The sequence below is a fragment of the Bufo gargarizans genome, chromosome 11 (assembly GCF_014858855.1).
Source record: "Bufo gargarizans isolate SCDJY-AF-19 chromosome 11, ASM1485885v1, whole genome shotgun sequence".
Lineage (NCBI taxonomy): Eukaryota > Metazoa > Chordata > Amphibia > Anura > Bufonidae > Bufo > Bufo gargarizans.
In genome coordinates, this window is record NC_058090.1 from 35959820 (window position 1) to 35978099 (window position 18280).

Here is an 18280-nt window from a genome sequence, read left to right on the forward strand (position 1 = left end):
AATCTAAATAGTGGAATGAGGCGGAAAAGCCTCCAAAACAGGTGCAATTTCAGTAGTACATAAGACTAATAAAACTGTGTAAAACAGCATTCTTTAGACTAAAAACAGAGGCAAACACGTAAGTAAATGTGCCCCTAGATGTCAGACTTACGGTAAACCAAAAAAGTAAAACCTGATTTATTAAGGGATAATAAATGAGACTCAAATAAAAAAGACAGGCTTTGCCAATACGCCTTTTTTTTTTACCCCCAAAAAAGGCGAGCTTGTTAAATGTGCCCCACAGTGTTGGTAGAAGGCTTCATACGCTTCATACAGATTGCTGACTGTCCCTTTCAAGGACATTATGAATTATCAGAGGATGAAAGTTATTTTAGCCCAATATGTAGCACAATACTGGACCAATTATTCAGTGTTGTACCTACGGTAGATTAATATTTTATTGTGCCCACCTTATCTGGTCATGTACTTCCTTCCCCTGATTCAGTTTGCCCAGTGCCTTGGCAGCTGCCCCTCGAACAGCAGGGCTCCAATCATTCCACATGAGATGGCTTAGCTTTTCTTTCACTCCCTGCAAAGAGAAAGAAGCGTTTCTACCCCATGTAAATCCTCCAGTCAGTAGACCTTAATCGTGACTATATTGTACGTAGCCACACGAGGGCTGTTCATAGCCTGGTCTTCTGAGGCTCCCCATTTTAAGGATATATTCAATTCAAAAGATGAATCATGCTTTTTTCCACCGCCAGCCGGTCTTAATAAATGTGCCCCCAAGTGCCTGATCCAGCAAAAAGGAACAAATTAAGAAGACAGGCAGATATCGTGTGATATCACTCCAAACCTAACTCTATGGGTGCACTTGGAATCGTGCACTGTCATGCATCCGTGCTATCACTATTGCAATCTGCGATTATTGCAGAAGTCCAGTAGATAGCATGCAAACACCAGATAGATGTTTGGTTACCACTTCTATTCCCTCCATATGCATGCATGCTCGGCAGGGGTGGACTGGGAAATTAAAGTAGCCCTGCGAAAAATTAAAAGTGACCCCATGTTGTAGGCTAGTCTAAACAGACAGAAGGCTGGGCCAACACTAATAGGTGGTGCCAGAAATGCCACAAATTACCACCATTGCAGAACCAAATACCACAGTGTAGAACATAATATCCCCCCCTCCCTGTGGTGGCCAGGTGCCATATTCAGTTTGGGAAATGGGAATATGTCAGCGGCTTATCTCTTGAAATCCAAGATCCTGAAGGCTGATGTCAGGAGGCCCCATACACACTAGGGGCTCGCCTGATCCCACCAAAAAAATAGTAAATTTGTACGGCTAGCTTAAAAGCAATGGGAGTCATTTATTAAGACTGGCCTCTATATAACTTGGGCTTATCCACCGCCGGTCTAAATGTAAGACAGCTTCCTTGCTGGCTTAAATTTAGACTATTTTGTACACCTAAAACAGGAGTAGAAAATGATGAATTTATTTTTTAGCCCTGGCGTAAGCGGGGAAAAGTCACAAATACGACTAATATAGTATTTCTGATAGTAAATAACCCCCAATGTTTCTATTATCACTTCCAACTACAAGAAGGCCGCACATACATAGCGTGTAGGCATGAGGCACACTAGAATACCCTCAGATTTGGCCGACATCAGGAGGCTTACTTGGCTTATGTTCCCATGTAGGAGAGACAGTGCTTTGCAGGATATAATTTTGTCTCCCCATTTACCACTGTTCAGCGCTTCCCCCAGCAGGGCATGGATCAGGTTCTGATGGGAAAAGAGAAGAACCAGACAGATCTATGAAAATATCCTGACATTACAAGACATGAATAATTTGAAGGAGATTTATCAAAACTGGTGTGAAGGAGAACTGGCTTAGTTGCCCATATCAACCAATAAGATTCCACCTTCCATTTTTCAGAGCTCCTTTGGAAAATTGAATAATCAATCTGATTGGCTGCTGTGGGCAACTAAGCCAGTTTTCCTTTACACCAGTTTTGAGAAATCTCCCCCATAGTTTATAGATAATATGACAAAGCCAAAACCGTTCCAGCCTAAAGCATTTATCATCTATCCAATGAATAGGTAACTGACTGATCAGCAGAGGTTCGACCCCTGGGACTTCCATCGATCACTAGAATGGAGGACCCTAGCTCTCTTACAACCAAAAGACCTAGAAGAAGTTTGATTGGAGTGTGAGCCTGCTGCTCCATTCAAAGTCTATTGCACTGACCAAAAAAGTTGAGCACATCAGGGTCCCCCGTTGTGGCGAATGGTAAGGATTCAAGTGGTTAGATAAATGCTTCAGGTTGGAATGCTCCTTTATACAGAGAGGTCCTCATTCACAACCAATTAGTTGGAATAAGGAGTAGTAACAAAGTGCATCTATTGTTCTGGAGGATGCGGTGCATCATTTTTTCAAACCCCTCCCCCAATGTGGGTGGACCCGGGTGGGTGAGAATACTTACCTGATCCCCGCCGCTGGGTTCCGGTGACATCGCTCACTCTCATGCACCACTGGTCCCATAGCTATTTGGTCCCATAGTCATTTGACACATGGGTGACACATCAGTCACATGACGTGCATCAAAAGGGATGTTGACGGAACCCAGTGGTGGTGATTTGGTAAGTCACTGCTCACCACCGTGGGTCTGGCCTGTCAGAACTTTTGAATATGAAAGAATCCATGATATATATATATATATATATATAACCTTTTATGTTTTGATATCTATGCTGAATGACAGCCATTTTGTCCAGGTTTGCAAAAGAAGACAGAAGGTGAATTTAAGCCTCTTGAACTAAATTCTTAATTCTAGTTAAGTATCTCTGTAAGACTGTTTGCAGATGCATACAGTCAGGTCCATAAATATTGGGACATCGACACAATTCTAACATTTTTAGCTCTATACACCGCCACAATGGATTTGAAATGAAATGAACAAGATGTGCTTTACCTGCAGACTGTCAGCTTTAATGTGAGAGTATTTACATCCAAATCAGGTGAACGGTGTAGGAATGACAACAGTTTGCATCTGTGCCTCCCACTTCTTAAGGAACCAAAAGTAATGGGACAGAATAATAATCATAAATCAAACTTTCACTTTTTAATACTTGGTTGCTAATCCTGTGCAGTCAATTACAGCCTGAAGTCTGGGTTTCATCCCTGGTGATGCTCTGCCAGGCCTCTACTGCAACTGTCTTCAGTTCCTGCTTGTTCTTGGGGCATTTCCCCTTCAGTTTTGTCTTCAGCAAGTGAAATGCATGCTCAATGGGATTCAGGTCAGGTGATTGACTTGGCCATTGCATAACATTCCACTTCTTTCCCTTAAAAAACTCTTTGGTTGCTTTTGCAGTATGCTTTGGGTCATTGTCCATCTGCACTGTGAAGCACCGTCCAATGAGTTCTGAAGCATTTGGCTGAATATGAGCAGATAATATTGTCCGAAACACTTCAGAATTCATCCTGCTGCTTTTGTCATCAGTCACATCATCAATAAATACAAGAGAACCAGTTCCATTGGCAGCCATACATGCCCACGCCATGACACTACCACCACCATGCTTCACTGATGAGGTGGTATGCTTAGGATCATGAGCAGTTCCTTTCATTCTCCATACTCTTCTCTCTCCATCACTCTGGTACAAGTTGATCTTGGTCTCATCTGTCCATAGGATGTTGTTCCAGAACTGTGAAGGCTTTTTTAGATGTTGTTTGGCAAATTCTAATCTGGCCTTCCTGTTTTTGAGACTCACCAATGGTTTACATCTTGTGGTGAACCCTCTGTATTCACTCTGGTGAAGTCTTCTCTTGATTGTTGGCTTTGACACACATACACCTACCTCCTGGAGAGTGTTCTTGATCTGGCCAACTGTTGTGAAGGGTGTTTTCTTCACCAGGGAAAGAATTCTTCGGTCATCCACCACAGTTGTTTTCCGTGGTCTTCCGGGTCTTTTGGTGTTGCTGAGCTCACCGGTGCGTTTCTTCTTTTTAAGAATGTTCCAAACAGTTGTTTTGGCCACTCCTAATGTTTTTGCGATCTCTCTGATGGGTTTGTTTTGTTTTTTCAGCCTAATGATGGCTTGCTTCACTGATGGTGACAGCTCTTTGGATCTCATCTTGAGGTTCACAGCAACAGATTCCAAATGCAAATCGCACACTTGAAATGAACTCTGGACCTTTTATCTGCTGATTGTAATTGGGATAATGAGGGAATAACACACACCTGGCCATGGAACAGCTGAGAAGCCAATTGTCCCATTACTTTTGGTTCCTTAACAAGTGGGAGGCACATATGCAAACTGCTGTAATTCCTACACCGTTCACCTGATTTGGATGTAAATACCCTCAAATTAAAGCTGACAGTCTGCAGTTGAAGCACATCTTGTTTGTTTCATTTCAAATGCATTGTGTTGGTGTATAGAGCCAAAAATGTTACAATTGTGTTGATGTCCCAATATTTATGGACCTGACTGTATCTCTTAAGAGAAGGGAGCTTAAAAGGTATTACCCGAGCCTTGGTCAAAACAAAGGGGTAATAAAGTGGTGTTTGCAGACCCCACAGAAAAGTATATATGGATTTAACTAGAAGGGGTCCAAGGGTTAATAATGATTTTGAAAAGAAGAATCAAATGGGACACAATATTAGATATGGAGTTATAAAAGATTGTGTTAAGGCCGAGTTCACATCAGCGTTCAGCCTTTCCGTTCTCCTGCTCCGCTCCAAAATCATCTTCTGAGCGGAAACCTAACGGACCCCATTATAGTCTATGGAGTCCGTAGACTCCGTTCGGCTCAGTTATGTGCCGAATCCGTCCTTTCCGTTCTCCTGCTCCTATAACGGAGCAGGAGAACGGAAAGGCAGAATGCTGATGTGAACTCAGCCTTAGAAATAAGATGGAAATATAATTATAGGAAAAGTATAATCGAGTTTACCTAGGTTTTAGCATAAAGTGAGGTTAATATGGGTTATAGGTTTCTATGGTCTTCAGTAAAAGACTGATGAGTGGATGGCTCTAAAAAAAAATCGTCTCTTGAGGTGTAGACATAAGTTTAACACATTAAACAGATCTGTCTTAAGGGACAATGACTGAGCGACACATGTTTGTTCTAAAGCAGACACAAATAATACCATGAATAGAGTGAAATTTCAAATTGTGTGACTGGATTCGAAGTCAATCGAAGTGTACACATAATTGTTTGGTAAAAGACAACGTTCCATGGTTTCCTTTTAGATGGTTCAAAGTCCTGTCTGGGAAGTCAGTTGAGGAGTAAAAATACGAATTAATTCCAAAATTTACTCATAGACTTCCAGTGCCATCTAGTGGTAGAATAAATTAAGACATGAATTGCGAAAAAGGTGGGTAGAGTGATAAGTTGGTGGCACTGGTAATAGATTAACTTGACCAATCCTATTTTTTTAAGGGGATAAAAAGGTAGCATGAGCTGAGAAGGGAAAAGAAAAAGAAAAGGAAGAAGAGAGAAAATCAACGATCCAGGTAGCCAGGGGGGTCCATCTATTTGAGAGACCTATCTGAGGGAGTACCCACTTCCATAGGAAGACATCCATTTTGAGAATCCTGTCAGCCAACTGCCACACCCAGAGAGGATATAGGACTTCACTGAATTTTAGTCCTGAATCTTGAAACTGATTTCTACTAGCAGATACACTGGTCTAGTATAAACGTTCCTCTATTTCATAGGAGAATGAATATAATAGTTTTGTATACATACATATTCAATTAACCATATTTTATGGATAGAATCTGTTTTGGAATAAGGCTAGTCTGTAACTGCAGTATCATTCTGACCTTTTTTCAATCCAGGGAGATTTTTACATACTGTCGAAAAATTATTCCTATATCACGATATCATCTCCGAGGAACTGAGTTCAGCTCTATGCATGTATGGTTGATTATATATATATATATTTTTTTGTGTACTTATAATCCCTATACTGCGATTTATCCATACATAATGTGATTAATCATTTTGGTTCAGTAGATTTTGCTAAAAACGTACTTTTATAATATGTAATTACCTGTCTACCAGCAAGTAGGGCGGCTACTTGCTGGTAGAAGCCGCATCCTCCTTTCATAATGACGCCCCCTCCGCATGTTGATTGACAGGGCCAGCGAACAGGATCGTTCTCTGCTGGCCCTGTTTGCATTCAAAATCTTGCGCCTGCGGCGTACCTGTCTTCAATCGGCGCAGGCGTACTGAGAGGCGGACGCTCGCTCGGCCGCTCCATCCTCAACGCTCATACTAACGCTCATTCCCGATAATTGCTCTATGTAAATGTGCAAGTGATCAGCTGACAAATTAGTGAAATGCTCGTATGTCGGGCGATCCAATCGAAGTTAACAGTTGTCGGCAGGTCATAGGAACGATCATTCATCCCTGTACAGCAGCCATGGTTGCTGCATGTAAATGCAGCTAATGAGTGGGTGATGATCAGAAACAAACATTCAAATGGATTCCCAATCATTACCTGCTAGTTAGCTGCAATGATAGTGGGTGTCATGGACGTTCCCGCGACAGGTGGAAGGAGATCTGTGAGACTGGCAACACGTAGTTTGATCTGACAGGTTTTCCTTGTGGATCAATAGGCGCCTGTGTTGTTTCTGGTAATGGCCACAATCCTTGTCTCAGGTGTTGCTATGTGGTCATTTACCCTTCCTTATTTATTGTTGCTTATCCCACAATGCTGTGCGGTTTATCGCTTCAGTTTCAGTTGTGGATAGCTGGTTTGTGGATCTCGGCTGAGTTCCTGGTGCTGCCATAGCAACTTGAAGTTACGTGTTTTCTTTCCCTTTTGTATTTTGTTTGGGTTATTTTGTGTGTTGCATTTCCCTGTCATTTGTATTAAGGCCTGAGGGAGACTCCTGTTTCGTCCTTCCTTTTGGTGGAACAGGTTGTCTCAGTCCTGACATTAGTACCAGGGTCCTATAGGGTGAATTAGGGCATTAGGTATGAATGTATGAATATATGAATTCACTGTGGCGAAAATAATCTCGCCACTGGGTTTTGAAGGGGCCTGTTTGCCAGCCTCTTGCCTTAGGATTATGGCCCATATACTAACTTTGAAGAAGAAGATAGACCGGCCGCAGAGCCTAAATCTGTGGAACTGTTTTGGGCAGGAAATCCATGCTTGCGGTCTTTCAAATATGACTTCAAAAGAATTCTGGAACCCCTGCTAAATTATGGGGATATGTGGGGTTTTGAGTTTTTTTCTGTGTTTTGGGAAAAATTCGTGTTTTCTGCCTGTGAGTGATTAAGTTAGCCCATTATGTTTGGTAATTGTATCACAGGCCGAGCCTATTGTGTTTTGTTAATTGTGTTTGGTAATTGTATCAAAGGCAATGCCCATTGTATTTTGTTGATTGCATCACAGAGAGAGGGGGGTGGTTGCTTGGAAGGTCTCAATACTGTAAATGCATGTGATTGGCAAATGTATAAACTGTCGCAGTCTTCCACAAGGTCCCCAGGGGAGTGTCCCTTGCTGGGAGACCTGCATAAAAGGCTGACATGTAGCCCCATTAAAGAGTTCCTGTTTTACCCTCAACATAGAGCCTCGTCTCATGTGTGGGGGGGGACAGATTGCATCTACACTGGGGATTGCTATACGCTGTATACTCCCCTGGCTATAATCACTGAGCTCTTTTAAGAGCTTGTTCCTGCATCGCTCTCTGAAGGAAGAGAGATAGGTTCACCCACTGGAGCCTGGAGCCTTGTCGTAGGTCCAGGGTGGGTAAGAGACAGCGAGACCCCAACCAAGCTGCAGCGGTTCGTGGGGTCTGCAGTGCTTACGGTGTCAAGTGGAGTGCTTGGGGCCCTCGGGAAGCACTAGGAGCATCCATCAACGGAGGTACCCAGTCGGGGTGCCAAGAGATCCGTTACATTCACCTACCTATGGGGTCTGTTCATACTGGTAGTTAGTCAGGACTTTGATTAGGGTGTTACTAAGAGGTGTCCATCTCATTGCCCTACTTTCCAGGCCTTATTCCCTCACCACTTTCCCTCCTATGTTCGGTTTGGTGTTTCCCTCCCACACCCGAATGTGACAGTGGGCCTTTAGAAAGACATGACTTACTGTGTGTTTACTAAGCTCTTGCAGCATATACATTGCCTGCTCCTCTGTTTCTTTGTTGCTTGCTGCAAACATCTGCTCGAGGATCCGCTTCATTACGAGATAACTATGATTGCCTTCTAAAGCCAGACACTGCGCAGCAGCCCAGCTATCTGCATCTGTCTCTGGACACACAAAAAAACGAATAAATTCAATATTGGAGAACATACATCTGCACAGCGTTCTTAAAGGAACAATACTGAGTTTATATATTACACTATACATAGAATCAAGAGAAACAAAAAAAGTTATTTTACCACTTTCCAGGGACTTCAACATGATCTTCCTTGCGTCCTCACTTACTTCCCGGATAAGATACTGACACAGGGCAGCCGCCATCCTTACAAGATTGTCCTCCTCTCGCAACGCGTTAGAGACTAGATGTAGTATCTCTTCTGGAAATGCTGACAAAGCCAGTAACTTGTTAGATCTTCATAATAAATGCATCTATTAGCACGGTCAACCCTATTAGACCAGGTGTAAAACCTGATAGGGTTGATCCTGCTAAGTTAAAGCATACCTTTGTTATGTAACTACATTGTGGCATTCATGAGGAATTCATCTTTAATTGATTATGTCAATGAGGTGTTCCGTGCACCGAGGGCCGGGCCCGAGGCCTCTCAGTGCATGTTAGCTCCTCCACTCATGGCCGGGTGAGATTCTGTTGATTACACTGTCAGCAGCATGCAGAGTACATCTGCTTCTTCAGCAGTGCATAACTAACTGCACATGTGCTAATGACTGTAATCCAGTTTTCCTTTACACCCATTTTGATAAATCTTTTAACGGCAATAACATGTACAATGAGGAAATGGTAAATGCGTGCGGCTCTCTGCTACTCACCAATCTGTTGTGGTGCCTCAGCAGCAGATGAAGCAATGGTGATGAGAGCTGAAATTTTTTGGCTATTGTGTACATTGCCGAGATCTCTTGTGAGCTGCTCCAGGGTGGCTTCTTTCCATTGTGCACCTGAAATCACCAAAAATCTTGTTTGTGACTACATTTTTATCATTACAATGTCCACAACTACCTTGTGATAAGAGTATAGATTGCTGTAGATATAGTACTGCAAGAAAACGGGGGTTAATTTAGGGCTCTCATCCCACTCAGAGTAGATGGAAGTTGTAATGGACAGTGGCTGTGGAATCACTGTACCAACTAACTGGTTTGGTTTTGGGTTAGAACTAAGGGCCTAATACTGGCAGTCTCCTGTATTTACCCTTTAACACCGGCACAGTAATCTGGCCTTCGATGCAGGGAAGCCAACAGGCCCCTACTTCTTGGAATAGTCCTTGTGTAGTTGGCAGCTGACCCATGGGGGTCAGAGACACCAGTGCGAAGTTCTGAGGTAAAAGGCAATACTCATAGTCAGGAAACAGGCAGAAGTCAGGGCAGGCAGCAGAGGGTCAGAGTCAGTAAACAGACAGAGTTTGGTACACAGGCAGACAGAATTAAAAGCAACCCTACATTAGGACTAGCAAGCTAGAATACCTACTGCTTAGGCACCTCTTCCTTGGGTAATGTGCCTTAACTATCCCCAGGTGCACAGCTATTGTCTAGAGAAGATAGTGTTCAGGTACGCTGGCCCTTTAAGGGCTGGGGGCTGCACATGCCCTATGTGACAGCGGAAGAGGCCTGCCAGCCAGGTTGCAGCCTCCAACGCTAGACACAGGACCTCCGCGGGCAGCCCTGCTACTGGAAGACAGGAAGGAATCAGTGGGGAGGGACTGCCAGGCAAAACATGGAGCGTGATGCGGTGTCCGTGTCCGTCCCGAATGACGCCGGGCATGGAGTGTCACCAAGACTTTTTTTTTTGGAAGAGATAAAAAACGATTTAGTTCCAGTCCGTTGTATAAGATTTATTGCAGCGATTCCCAAAAAGTGAAGTGGGAACAAATCACAGTTCAGTCAATGCATTATCTGGGACCGCGCGTTCCCTATCCAGAAGAATGAAAACCTCAGGGCAGGACTGTGGAGATTGCTCTTTTATTGCTTTTTACAGTCTTGGGTTTCGGTGGTCAAAATAAGAAAAAGAAGCAAAGCCCTGGAGGTTGTGTGATGTGCCTGTATACCAAGTTACGCTTGTGAGTACAACTATGTGAATACGATTGTTGTTGACACACTATTGGCGTATTTTCTGACATCCCACAGGAACCTTGGATTGGTGATAGTGGGACCTGATAAATTGCCTATGTTCCTAAAATTGGAAAGGGTCAAGCTTGAAGAGATTTTCATTCTTCTGGATAGTGAACGCGCGGTCCCAGAAGTTTTGGAAGACCTATGATGAAAAGACTGACACCAACAAGGAAATGTAAAATTTATGGTACAAAAATCAGTTTGCCAATATAAATTCTAATGGATTAAGAGCGTGAAATAAGATCCAGTGTCACCACAGCATTGTATCCTGCATAGTGTACTCACTCAACCACCAGGCGCTTCTCCACTGAGCCACAATGTTCTGCAGCGCCTGCTTCTTATCTAATGGACCAGGCTTTACTTCCTCTTTTTCACTAAGCCCATTGGTTGATGTCTGTCTCTGAGGGCTTCTCTCCATCTTATCCACAACCACTGTAGGAAGGGCCACCCAGCGTTGCGCTCCTCTTACAGGTCTTACTGGTCGGTCAATGTCTGGTAAGAAAATATAGTAAAATATAAAAGATAATAACAACAATAAGGATAAAGGATTGGAATTGGCTGCCTCACAATACGTTAATGGAATATATATATATATAAAACTTATGTAGCACCAACTTATTCCCCAGCACTTTAAAGATATTATCATCACTTCCCAGGGAGCTCACAATTTAAATTCTCTATCAGCATGTCATTGCAGTGTGGACGGAAACCAAAGTACCCGGAGGAAAACACCTGCAAACACAGAGAGGACCTACAAACTCCACGTAGATGTTGTCCTTGGTCAGATTTGAAGCTATATATTACTGGGCGGGTTCACATCGGTCAGAATCCTCTGAACATACCTGGCTGTCCATTAGAAGAGATCCACTCTTTGTAAGATCTGGGCACTGTTTGCTGTACATGTTTTTCGTATCTACTGTTGCTTTCCATGACAATGCAGTTCTTTAGTTTCGTGCTCTTCTGGTGTATAATTTTACTCGCCCCTATGATAAAAGAACTATTACTTTTTGCACAGATTTATACTGAAAATGACATCACCTAGCCACAGGGTCGGTGATAAATTTGTGATCGCCTAGGGCCCTAATGCTGGGATCAGGGTCGGACTGGCAAACCAGAGTAGCGGAGGATTCTCCAGTGGGCAGAGGTATAGTGATGTAATAGTGGGTCCCTAACAGTGCAGAAGAAAGAAAAACACTTGTGGAGCTAACTTTGCAGTTAATCACTTGCCACTATGGTCTATTTCTGTGATTCAAAACCTTTTAGACATTATTAATGATGTAGGTGTTAGGCCCGAAGTATAATTTATTCTGGTGAGCCTAAGGAACCCCCCCGATTACTAAAATGGGGCCCCAGCACAACTGCATTGAGGAGTTTGGACTGAACAGCAATCAAGCGTGGGACTGACAGCTAAGTACAGTGCTTGGCTCTTTCTGTCAGTCCCATAGACTTCGAATCGAGTAGCAGGACACAAGCTTGACCACTGCACTGCTCCATTCAAACTTCCTCTCTACAGGTGGTACAGTGATGAGGAGCAAAGGGCTTGGGAGCAAGGGCGTACTGGCCAAAGACCCTACAGGGAATTTTCCTGTTGGGATAATGCGCGTACGGCCACCTGAGCCCACCTCACTGCCGCTGGCTGGGTACATACTACTGGGGAAGGTCAGGCTGGCTTGATACTGTGACCCACATCTCACAGCTAAGCCCCGTGCTCCATAGAGACAATTGAAGGAGGAGAACAGAAAGTGGCAGGTATTGATGGCCACCATAGAGGGACAGCTTCTAGGAAGGTATTTTGTGCTGTGGGATTTGGTTCTGTGGTATAGTATTCTGTGCCGCACTATGGTGTACCCTGCCAACTTGTGTTGGCCCCATCTACTTGTGTTGCACCACCTTTTGTCAATTTGGACCCACCTACAACACTGGGACCACTTTTAGTTTTTTTTCCAGGGCCACTTTAAGTTCCCAGTCCGCCCTTGCTTGGTAGTCCCATTTTACTGATTGTTGGGGGCATCCTGTTGATAGGAAATAAATTACATTTGTAGGAAAACCACTTTAATTTACGAATGTGATACTTGTTAGAAATCTGCAGATTTGGAATTAAGTGGTGATTAATGGTGACTACATGTTCTTTTCTTATTATGACATTTAGGGGCTTTGGGGAGGTTATATGTTAGACAACCCCCTTTTAGTTTAGCCCCTAGTTACTTGCTCCTGAGGTGACACTAATACGGCCTTCCATCATTACCTGAGTAAAGCTCTCTCTCAAAATCATTTTCTGTGGCATAGACATATTTTCCAGCCTTGGGATTCATCAGATCCTGAAGTCTCAAAGGTGGCGGCAATTCAAAATGCTTGACAGCTAAAAATTCTGCTGTCTTGTTTCTACCACCGGCTTTCTGCACTTTTTTTGGAGGAGGTAAATAACCTGGAATCCTACAGGACAAAGTAATCATTAGAGTTTGTCAATTGTCATCTGAAATACTGAACGTTTACCAGCTTACTTGTAGAAGACTGGAAGAAGCGTCTCAGGCTCATGTCCTTCTGTAACATCGTTAAGATCCTCTGCTCTACACATTTCTGGTTCTTTGAAGGTGGTGAAATCTTCTTCAGCCATGCGCTCATCATTAATAAGCTCAGTAGAGTTACTTAATCCATAGTGTTTGGACAACCTTTCCTTGGCAGCCTTACTTTCCATATGGTGTCCCACAATCCACTGAGCAGAAGCTTTGGTCAGCCTCCTCGGCAGAACTTCTGTAGCATTACCAGACATGCCGTGTGGTACAGGTGGAAGATTCTCTCTATATGACACTTTAATTCTATGAGTCATGGTGGGATCTTCTGTTAAGAATGTTCTTGGCTTCAGGTTCTCCAGAGTGAGATGTGAAGAGCTACCATGTCTTTGCTCACCTTCTTCAGGTGCCCTCCATACACTATTCCCAAAGCTAATGCAACTTTTTGATTTTATTTTTTGGGAGGGAACAGATGTTTCTACATGATGTACTTGACGATGTTTTGATTCTAGCTTGTGTTGCTTTGGTTGCGTCTTTAAAATCGATCTCGTTCCTTTGTGCGGAATTACATTGGAGGCATTGTACACATCTTTCGAATCCCACTCTTGGTAAGACAGAGTGGCCAATCCCCGATCCTTTATCACGTCTTTAGAAAAATTAAGGTCGCCAGCTACATTCTGAATGTACATTTCCTGACATTTTAAAGCATGTTGATTTGATGGATCAAGTTCAGTAACAGAAGATGATGAGAGAGGTTTCTGGGATGGTACTCTACATATTGAGACCTTGAATTTGCTAATCTTCTGTTGTGGTCCTCGACAGAATACATTCTGTTCACAATAAAGTCTAGGCCGTTCCATCACAAGGATTATATAGCCTTTAAAGAAAAATAAATGTACCACAAGAAAAAAATGTATATGAAAGCTACAGGGTCAAGGAGTGAACAAAAGATTTTTACACTGCTATTTCCTAGTTCATTGTCTGCTATTTAAGGAGTTCTCTGAGACTTAAAGTGAGTCTGTCATCAAAGTTTCACCTTTTTAACCCTTCCCATAGCTTTTTAGCAGCCTTACAGTTAATAAAAACGTTACCTTTATGAGCAATCCTGGACTTATAAAACCGGCAAAAAACAACTTAGTAGGATATGCAAATGAGGTCTTGCAAGTGCCCAGGGGCGGCGTTACCCTCGTAGATGCCCAGCTAGCTCAGCCTTATTGTCGCTTCCCCCCGCCCATTCTTTCCCTCTGCCCGCCCATCCTTTCCCTCTGACCGCCCAGCTACTTACTTTTTGTTTCGCCGAGATCCCGCGCCTGCGCACTCAGTCCGTCGGCCGGCGCATGCGCACTGCGTTGCCCATTCCTTGTACGGCATCACAGTAATTAATTCACATGCACCGGCCGACGGACTGAGTGTGCAGGCGCGGGATCTCGGCGAAACAAGAAGTAAGTAGATAGGCGGTCAGAGGGAAAGGATGGGCAGGCAGAGGGAAAGAATGGGCGGGGGAAAGCGACAATAAGGCTGAGCTAACGAGGGTAACGCCGCCCCTGGGCACTTGCGAGCCCTCATTTGCATATGCTACTAAGTTGTTTTTTGACGGTTTTATAAGTCCAGGATTGCTCATAAAGGTAACGTTTTTATTAACTGTAAGGCTCCCTTTAAACATTGATGACCTAGGTAGCTTCTTCCCATTAAGCTAAAGAAAAAACATGTATACGGTACTTGGCTGAGCATACATGAGTATGTGGAGACAAGAGAAATATCTGTTCACCCATTGTATGTCATGTCTGGTTTTTCCAGCTCAATCTTATTCACTTGCATGAACCAGAGTTGCAATTCCAGATACAACCATGGTCATGAGTGGTGCTGGGTTCTTGAAAAAGAATCAAACCTATTATTTAACCCAGGGTTCCTCAACTCCGGACCTCAGGGCCCACCTGCCAGTCATGTTTTCAGGATTTACTTAGTATCGAGCAGGTGATAGAATTAGTGTCAGTGCATCAGGAATTCTGTGGGATATTGTCAAATCATGACCGGTAGGCAGTCTCTGAGGACTGGAGTTGAGGAACACTGATCTAACCTAATGCAACCCCTTTAAGGAAAAAAAAAGAATCACTGGTGACTACTGAGCTCCTCTGATGTCACAAAAAAGCAAATGGTCAGCTAAAGCATCTTCCCAGTAAACCCCCCCCCCCCAAACACAACGCCTTGTATCTCACCTGGTCTTGTAGTTATGGCATGAAGGAGTGAGATTTCGGAGTTACATGGTCACATTCTGAATGGATGTAGACTTTAAAATTGCTTTAAACATACTTTAGACCTTATGGCGTCTGCAGCTAAGGTCACCTGATATATATACGGCTACCCAATATACATTCCCCGATAACCTAGAGGAAATATATTTACCGCAAACATCAAACAGGTCTTCATCTCTGAAGGTGAGATTGCAAGCAGGTTTCCTCACTCAGCTCCTGCAATGTGGGAGCCGGGTCAGTGTTGTCTTCTGCAGTGCTAGGCAACGTGTCCGAGAATGTCTGCCCCGTCCGCATTGTCCTTCTAATCCTGCACTTCACAACCTTTTTTTTTCTTGCCATTGTGAATTATTTACTAGAACAAAAAGGTAACTTCATAGACTTCTATGTGAACATCACTTTATATACATAGCTATACAACATGGCCGAGGATTCCCCCAAACGCTAAGGGCTCATTTACAAACCGTTAAGAATACTTTCCACCTGGGCCAGACAGAGACACAGACCAGATAATAGGTAGTAGTGACAATATTTATTACACCTAATGTAGACTCAACAGTTTAAAATCTGTGATACTAAAACAATAACATGTACCGTAGGAAATTTAGTCACTCTATTTATTAATTGGGCTAAAAACACATATAGCCAAAAAAAAGAAAGAAATAATGTGCTCGATTGGCGCTTCAGTGAATAGGTATATATTAGACAGTAGAATAGGATGCAATATATAAGTGATACACAATAAACAGGATATACGATATATTCAATCAGTTGACCTCCTATAAGTAAAATCAAATTAGGACATCAATAAGAACTAATAAAAATTACAATAAATATAGCAGCATGTAGCGTGTGTAGCAGCGTTAATATAGAGATCTGTATAGCAGCATAAATGTCTGTATAGCAGCTTGAAATATTATCTCCAATAAAAAGGATCGGATGGAACCGAATATATCAGGACGGCTGATTGCCGTAGATAGTCGCAAGTGAGTTTGTTATTATGTATCCATTCCGAACATCAATTCATGTACAAAGTTCAGCAGACAATAGCCGTTATTTCCACCATGGAATATTGCAGTCAGTGCGGTAGGTCAGTGCCAAAGCCGCAAGTGCATCTAAAGTCACAGTGCTTTAACTGAGCGCAGCGGCGTCCCGCTGTCACTGAGCCTAGCGGCGTCCCGCTGTCACTGAGCCTAGCGGCGTCCCGCTGTCACTGAGCCTAGCGGCGTCCCGCTGTCACTGAGCCTAGCGGCGTCCCGCTGTCACTGAGCCTAGCGGCGTCCCGCTGTCACTGAGCCTAGCGGCGTCCCGCTGTCACTGAGCCTAGCGGCGTCCCGCTGTCACTGAGCCTAGCGGCGTCCCGCTGTCACTGAGCCTAGCGGCGTCCCGCTGTCACTGAGCCTAGCGGCGTCCCGCTGTCACTGAGCCTAGCGGCGTCCCGCTGTCACTGAGCCTAGCGGCGTCCCGCTAGAGATGAATAATACAGTTGGTGATCGCTCTAAAGTCAGAACAGTCTTACCGATTTCTGAAGACCTCTGCCGTCCTGTAGACTCTAATGGGATGCTTTCCCCTTGTCTTTCAGGCTGTTCGTAAACCGCGTCGGTGGGTTGTTACACGTGGGCCAGCCGGTTCAAGTCCAGGCTCCAGCTCACCTCCACCTTCTCCCGCGGAATTTCAAAGTCAGTTTTTTCGGCACTTGGTCCTATGTTGATTATCTGTGGTGCACTCACATTCAGGTGGGGGGGGGGGGGTCTGACCAGACGCGTTTCGGGGTTGGCGTATCCCCTTCCTCAGTGGTGGCACTCCTGCTTCCACTCCTTCCCCTTCTCTCCAATGAAGTTATGACTGGACAAGAATGTTAACTACCCATTTTTAATTTAATTAATTTATATATTTTATTTTTAATATTTTATATCATATTTTAAGGGTTAAATTGTATGAAATTGATATAATTGATATATACAGAGGTAAGGGATAACAAAACGCACCTTCCCTGAAAAAAACGCATCTGCGATTTAAAAATCGCATCAATACCGCATACGAAAATTTATGTATAATAATGACAGTATCCAATGGCAAATGTTTAAAAACACTATCGCCGAAAACTATTATATAAGTATATGCTTTGAAAGTGCTATTTTTTCCACATAAGTTATCATTTCGATTATTCCACACCAGACTTTATATCTGATCGGATCCACCCCGCACTTTTGTTCCATTAGACCCTAAAGGATGTTGGGTATAAAAAGGGACAGATTCCCATTGCGGGTCACCACTGAGGAAGGAGCCAGGAAAAGACCCCGAAACGCGTCTGTTTACTGTAAGACCCGCACATCAGCTGATGAAAACTTACGAGACCCCAACATCTTGGCATTTGGATTTCAACTCTGTCAAATTTTCGACTTTCTTAACATAGAGTGGACACCTCGATACTAACAAACCAGGTCCTGACTCTAAAACTGGTGAAGACCATCTGGAGACCGCTCATACTGGGGACTACAGAACCACCCGAACCGCTCCAACAAATCAACTAGAATCGGGTACCGCCGTATCTGACATTGTGAGCCACGTGGGACGCCACTACAAGCTCTTGTCAGACGGCAACTGAACTGTATTAAGAGGTGTATTCCATTCACTGAACATATGCCGAATTTGTCCAAACGATCGAACTGATTTTATCGATTATGAACTTTGTTTACATATACATCTGTAAAAACATCGAGCACTTTATTGGCGAAGTTTCTATCGATTTTTTCATCGATTTTTCTCATCGATCTTTTCTCAATAATATTTATTTCCATAGGTTTTTCTGCCATTGTAGCTATTTTATTATTCACCATCATCAAATAGTATAGCTTATATTTATTGCTATTTATATAGATTAGATGTATTGATGTATTTTGTGAGTTATATAAATTATTTACATTTGTTTTACAATTCACTAACTGTTATTGTTTTAGTATCACAGATTTTAAACTGTTGAGTCTACATTAGGTGTAATAAATATTGTCACTACTACCTATTATCTGGTCTGTGTCTCTGTCTGGCCCAGGTGGAGAGTGCTCAGCCTTTCTATTCTTCACATTTTTACCTATTTATGACTGGGTGAGTCATTTCAGGCTTAGTAGCACCCATCCCATAACTATAAACAGAGTGAGCCACCAAAGCTTTGTATATCATTTACAAACAGGTCACTTTGTGGAAATCAGTGGTAGCTGCAGGTAACCTGATGACTATGGGTGGTGACAGACCTCCAACA

General features: G+C 43.3%; 1 protein-coding gene across 4 annotated transcripts in view; it reads right to left on the reverse strand.

Annotated features, from left to right (window-relative positions):
• Positions 1 to 18280, reverse strand: part of HEATR4 (HEAT repeat containing 4) — a 36646-nt gene that overhangs the window by 16540 nt on the left and 1826 nt on the right. For 2 of the 4 annotated variants that reach the window (XM_044272651.1, XM_044272654.1), the window contains exons 2-11: positions 14989 to 15376; positions 12764 to 13649; positions 12508 to 12695; positions 11105 to 11245; positions 10548 to 10754; positions 8970 to 9095; positions 8384 to 8530; positions 8091 to 8251; positions 1660 to 1764; positions 450 to 568 (exon numbers count right to left, since the gene is read on the reverse strand). In XM_044272651.1, the coding sequence (XP_044128586.1) occupies positions 450 to 568; positions 1660 to 1764; positions 8091 to 8251; positions 8384 to 8530; positions 8970 to 9095; positions 10548 to 10754; positions 11105 to 11245; positions 12508 to 12695; positions 12764 to 13632 (2063 nt within the window). In that variant the 5' untranslated portion in view covers positions 13633 to 13649; positions 14989 to 15376. Of the gene's footprint in view, positions 1 to 449; positions 569 to 1659; positions 1765 to 8090; positions 8252 to 8383; positions 8531 to 8969; positions 9096 to 10547; positions 10755 to 11104; positions 11246 to 12507; positions 12696 to 12763; positions 13650 to 14988; positions 15466 to 18280 lie in introns of those variants that run through there. The other 2 variants (XM_044272653.1, XM_044272652.1) reach the window with 2 other exon arrangements.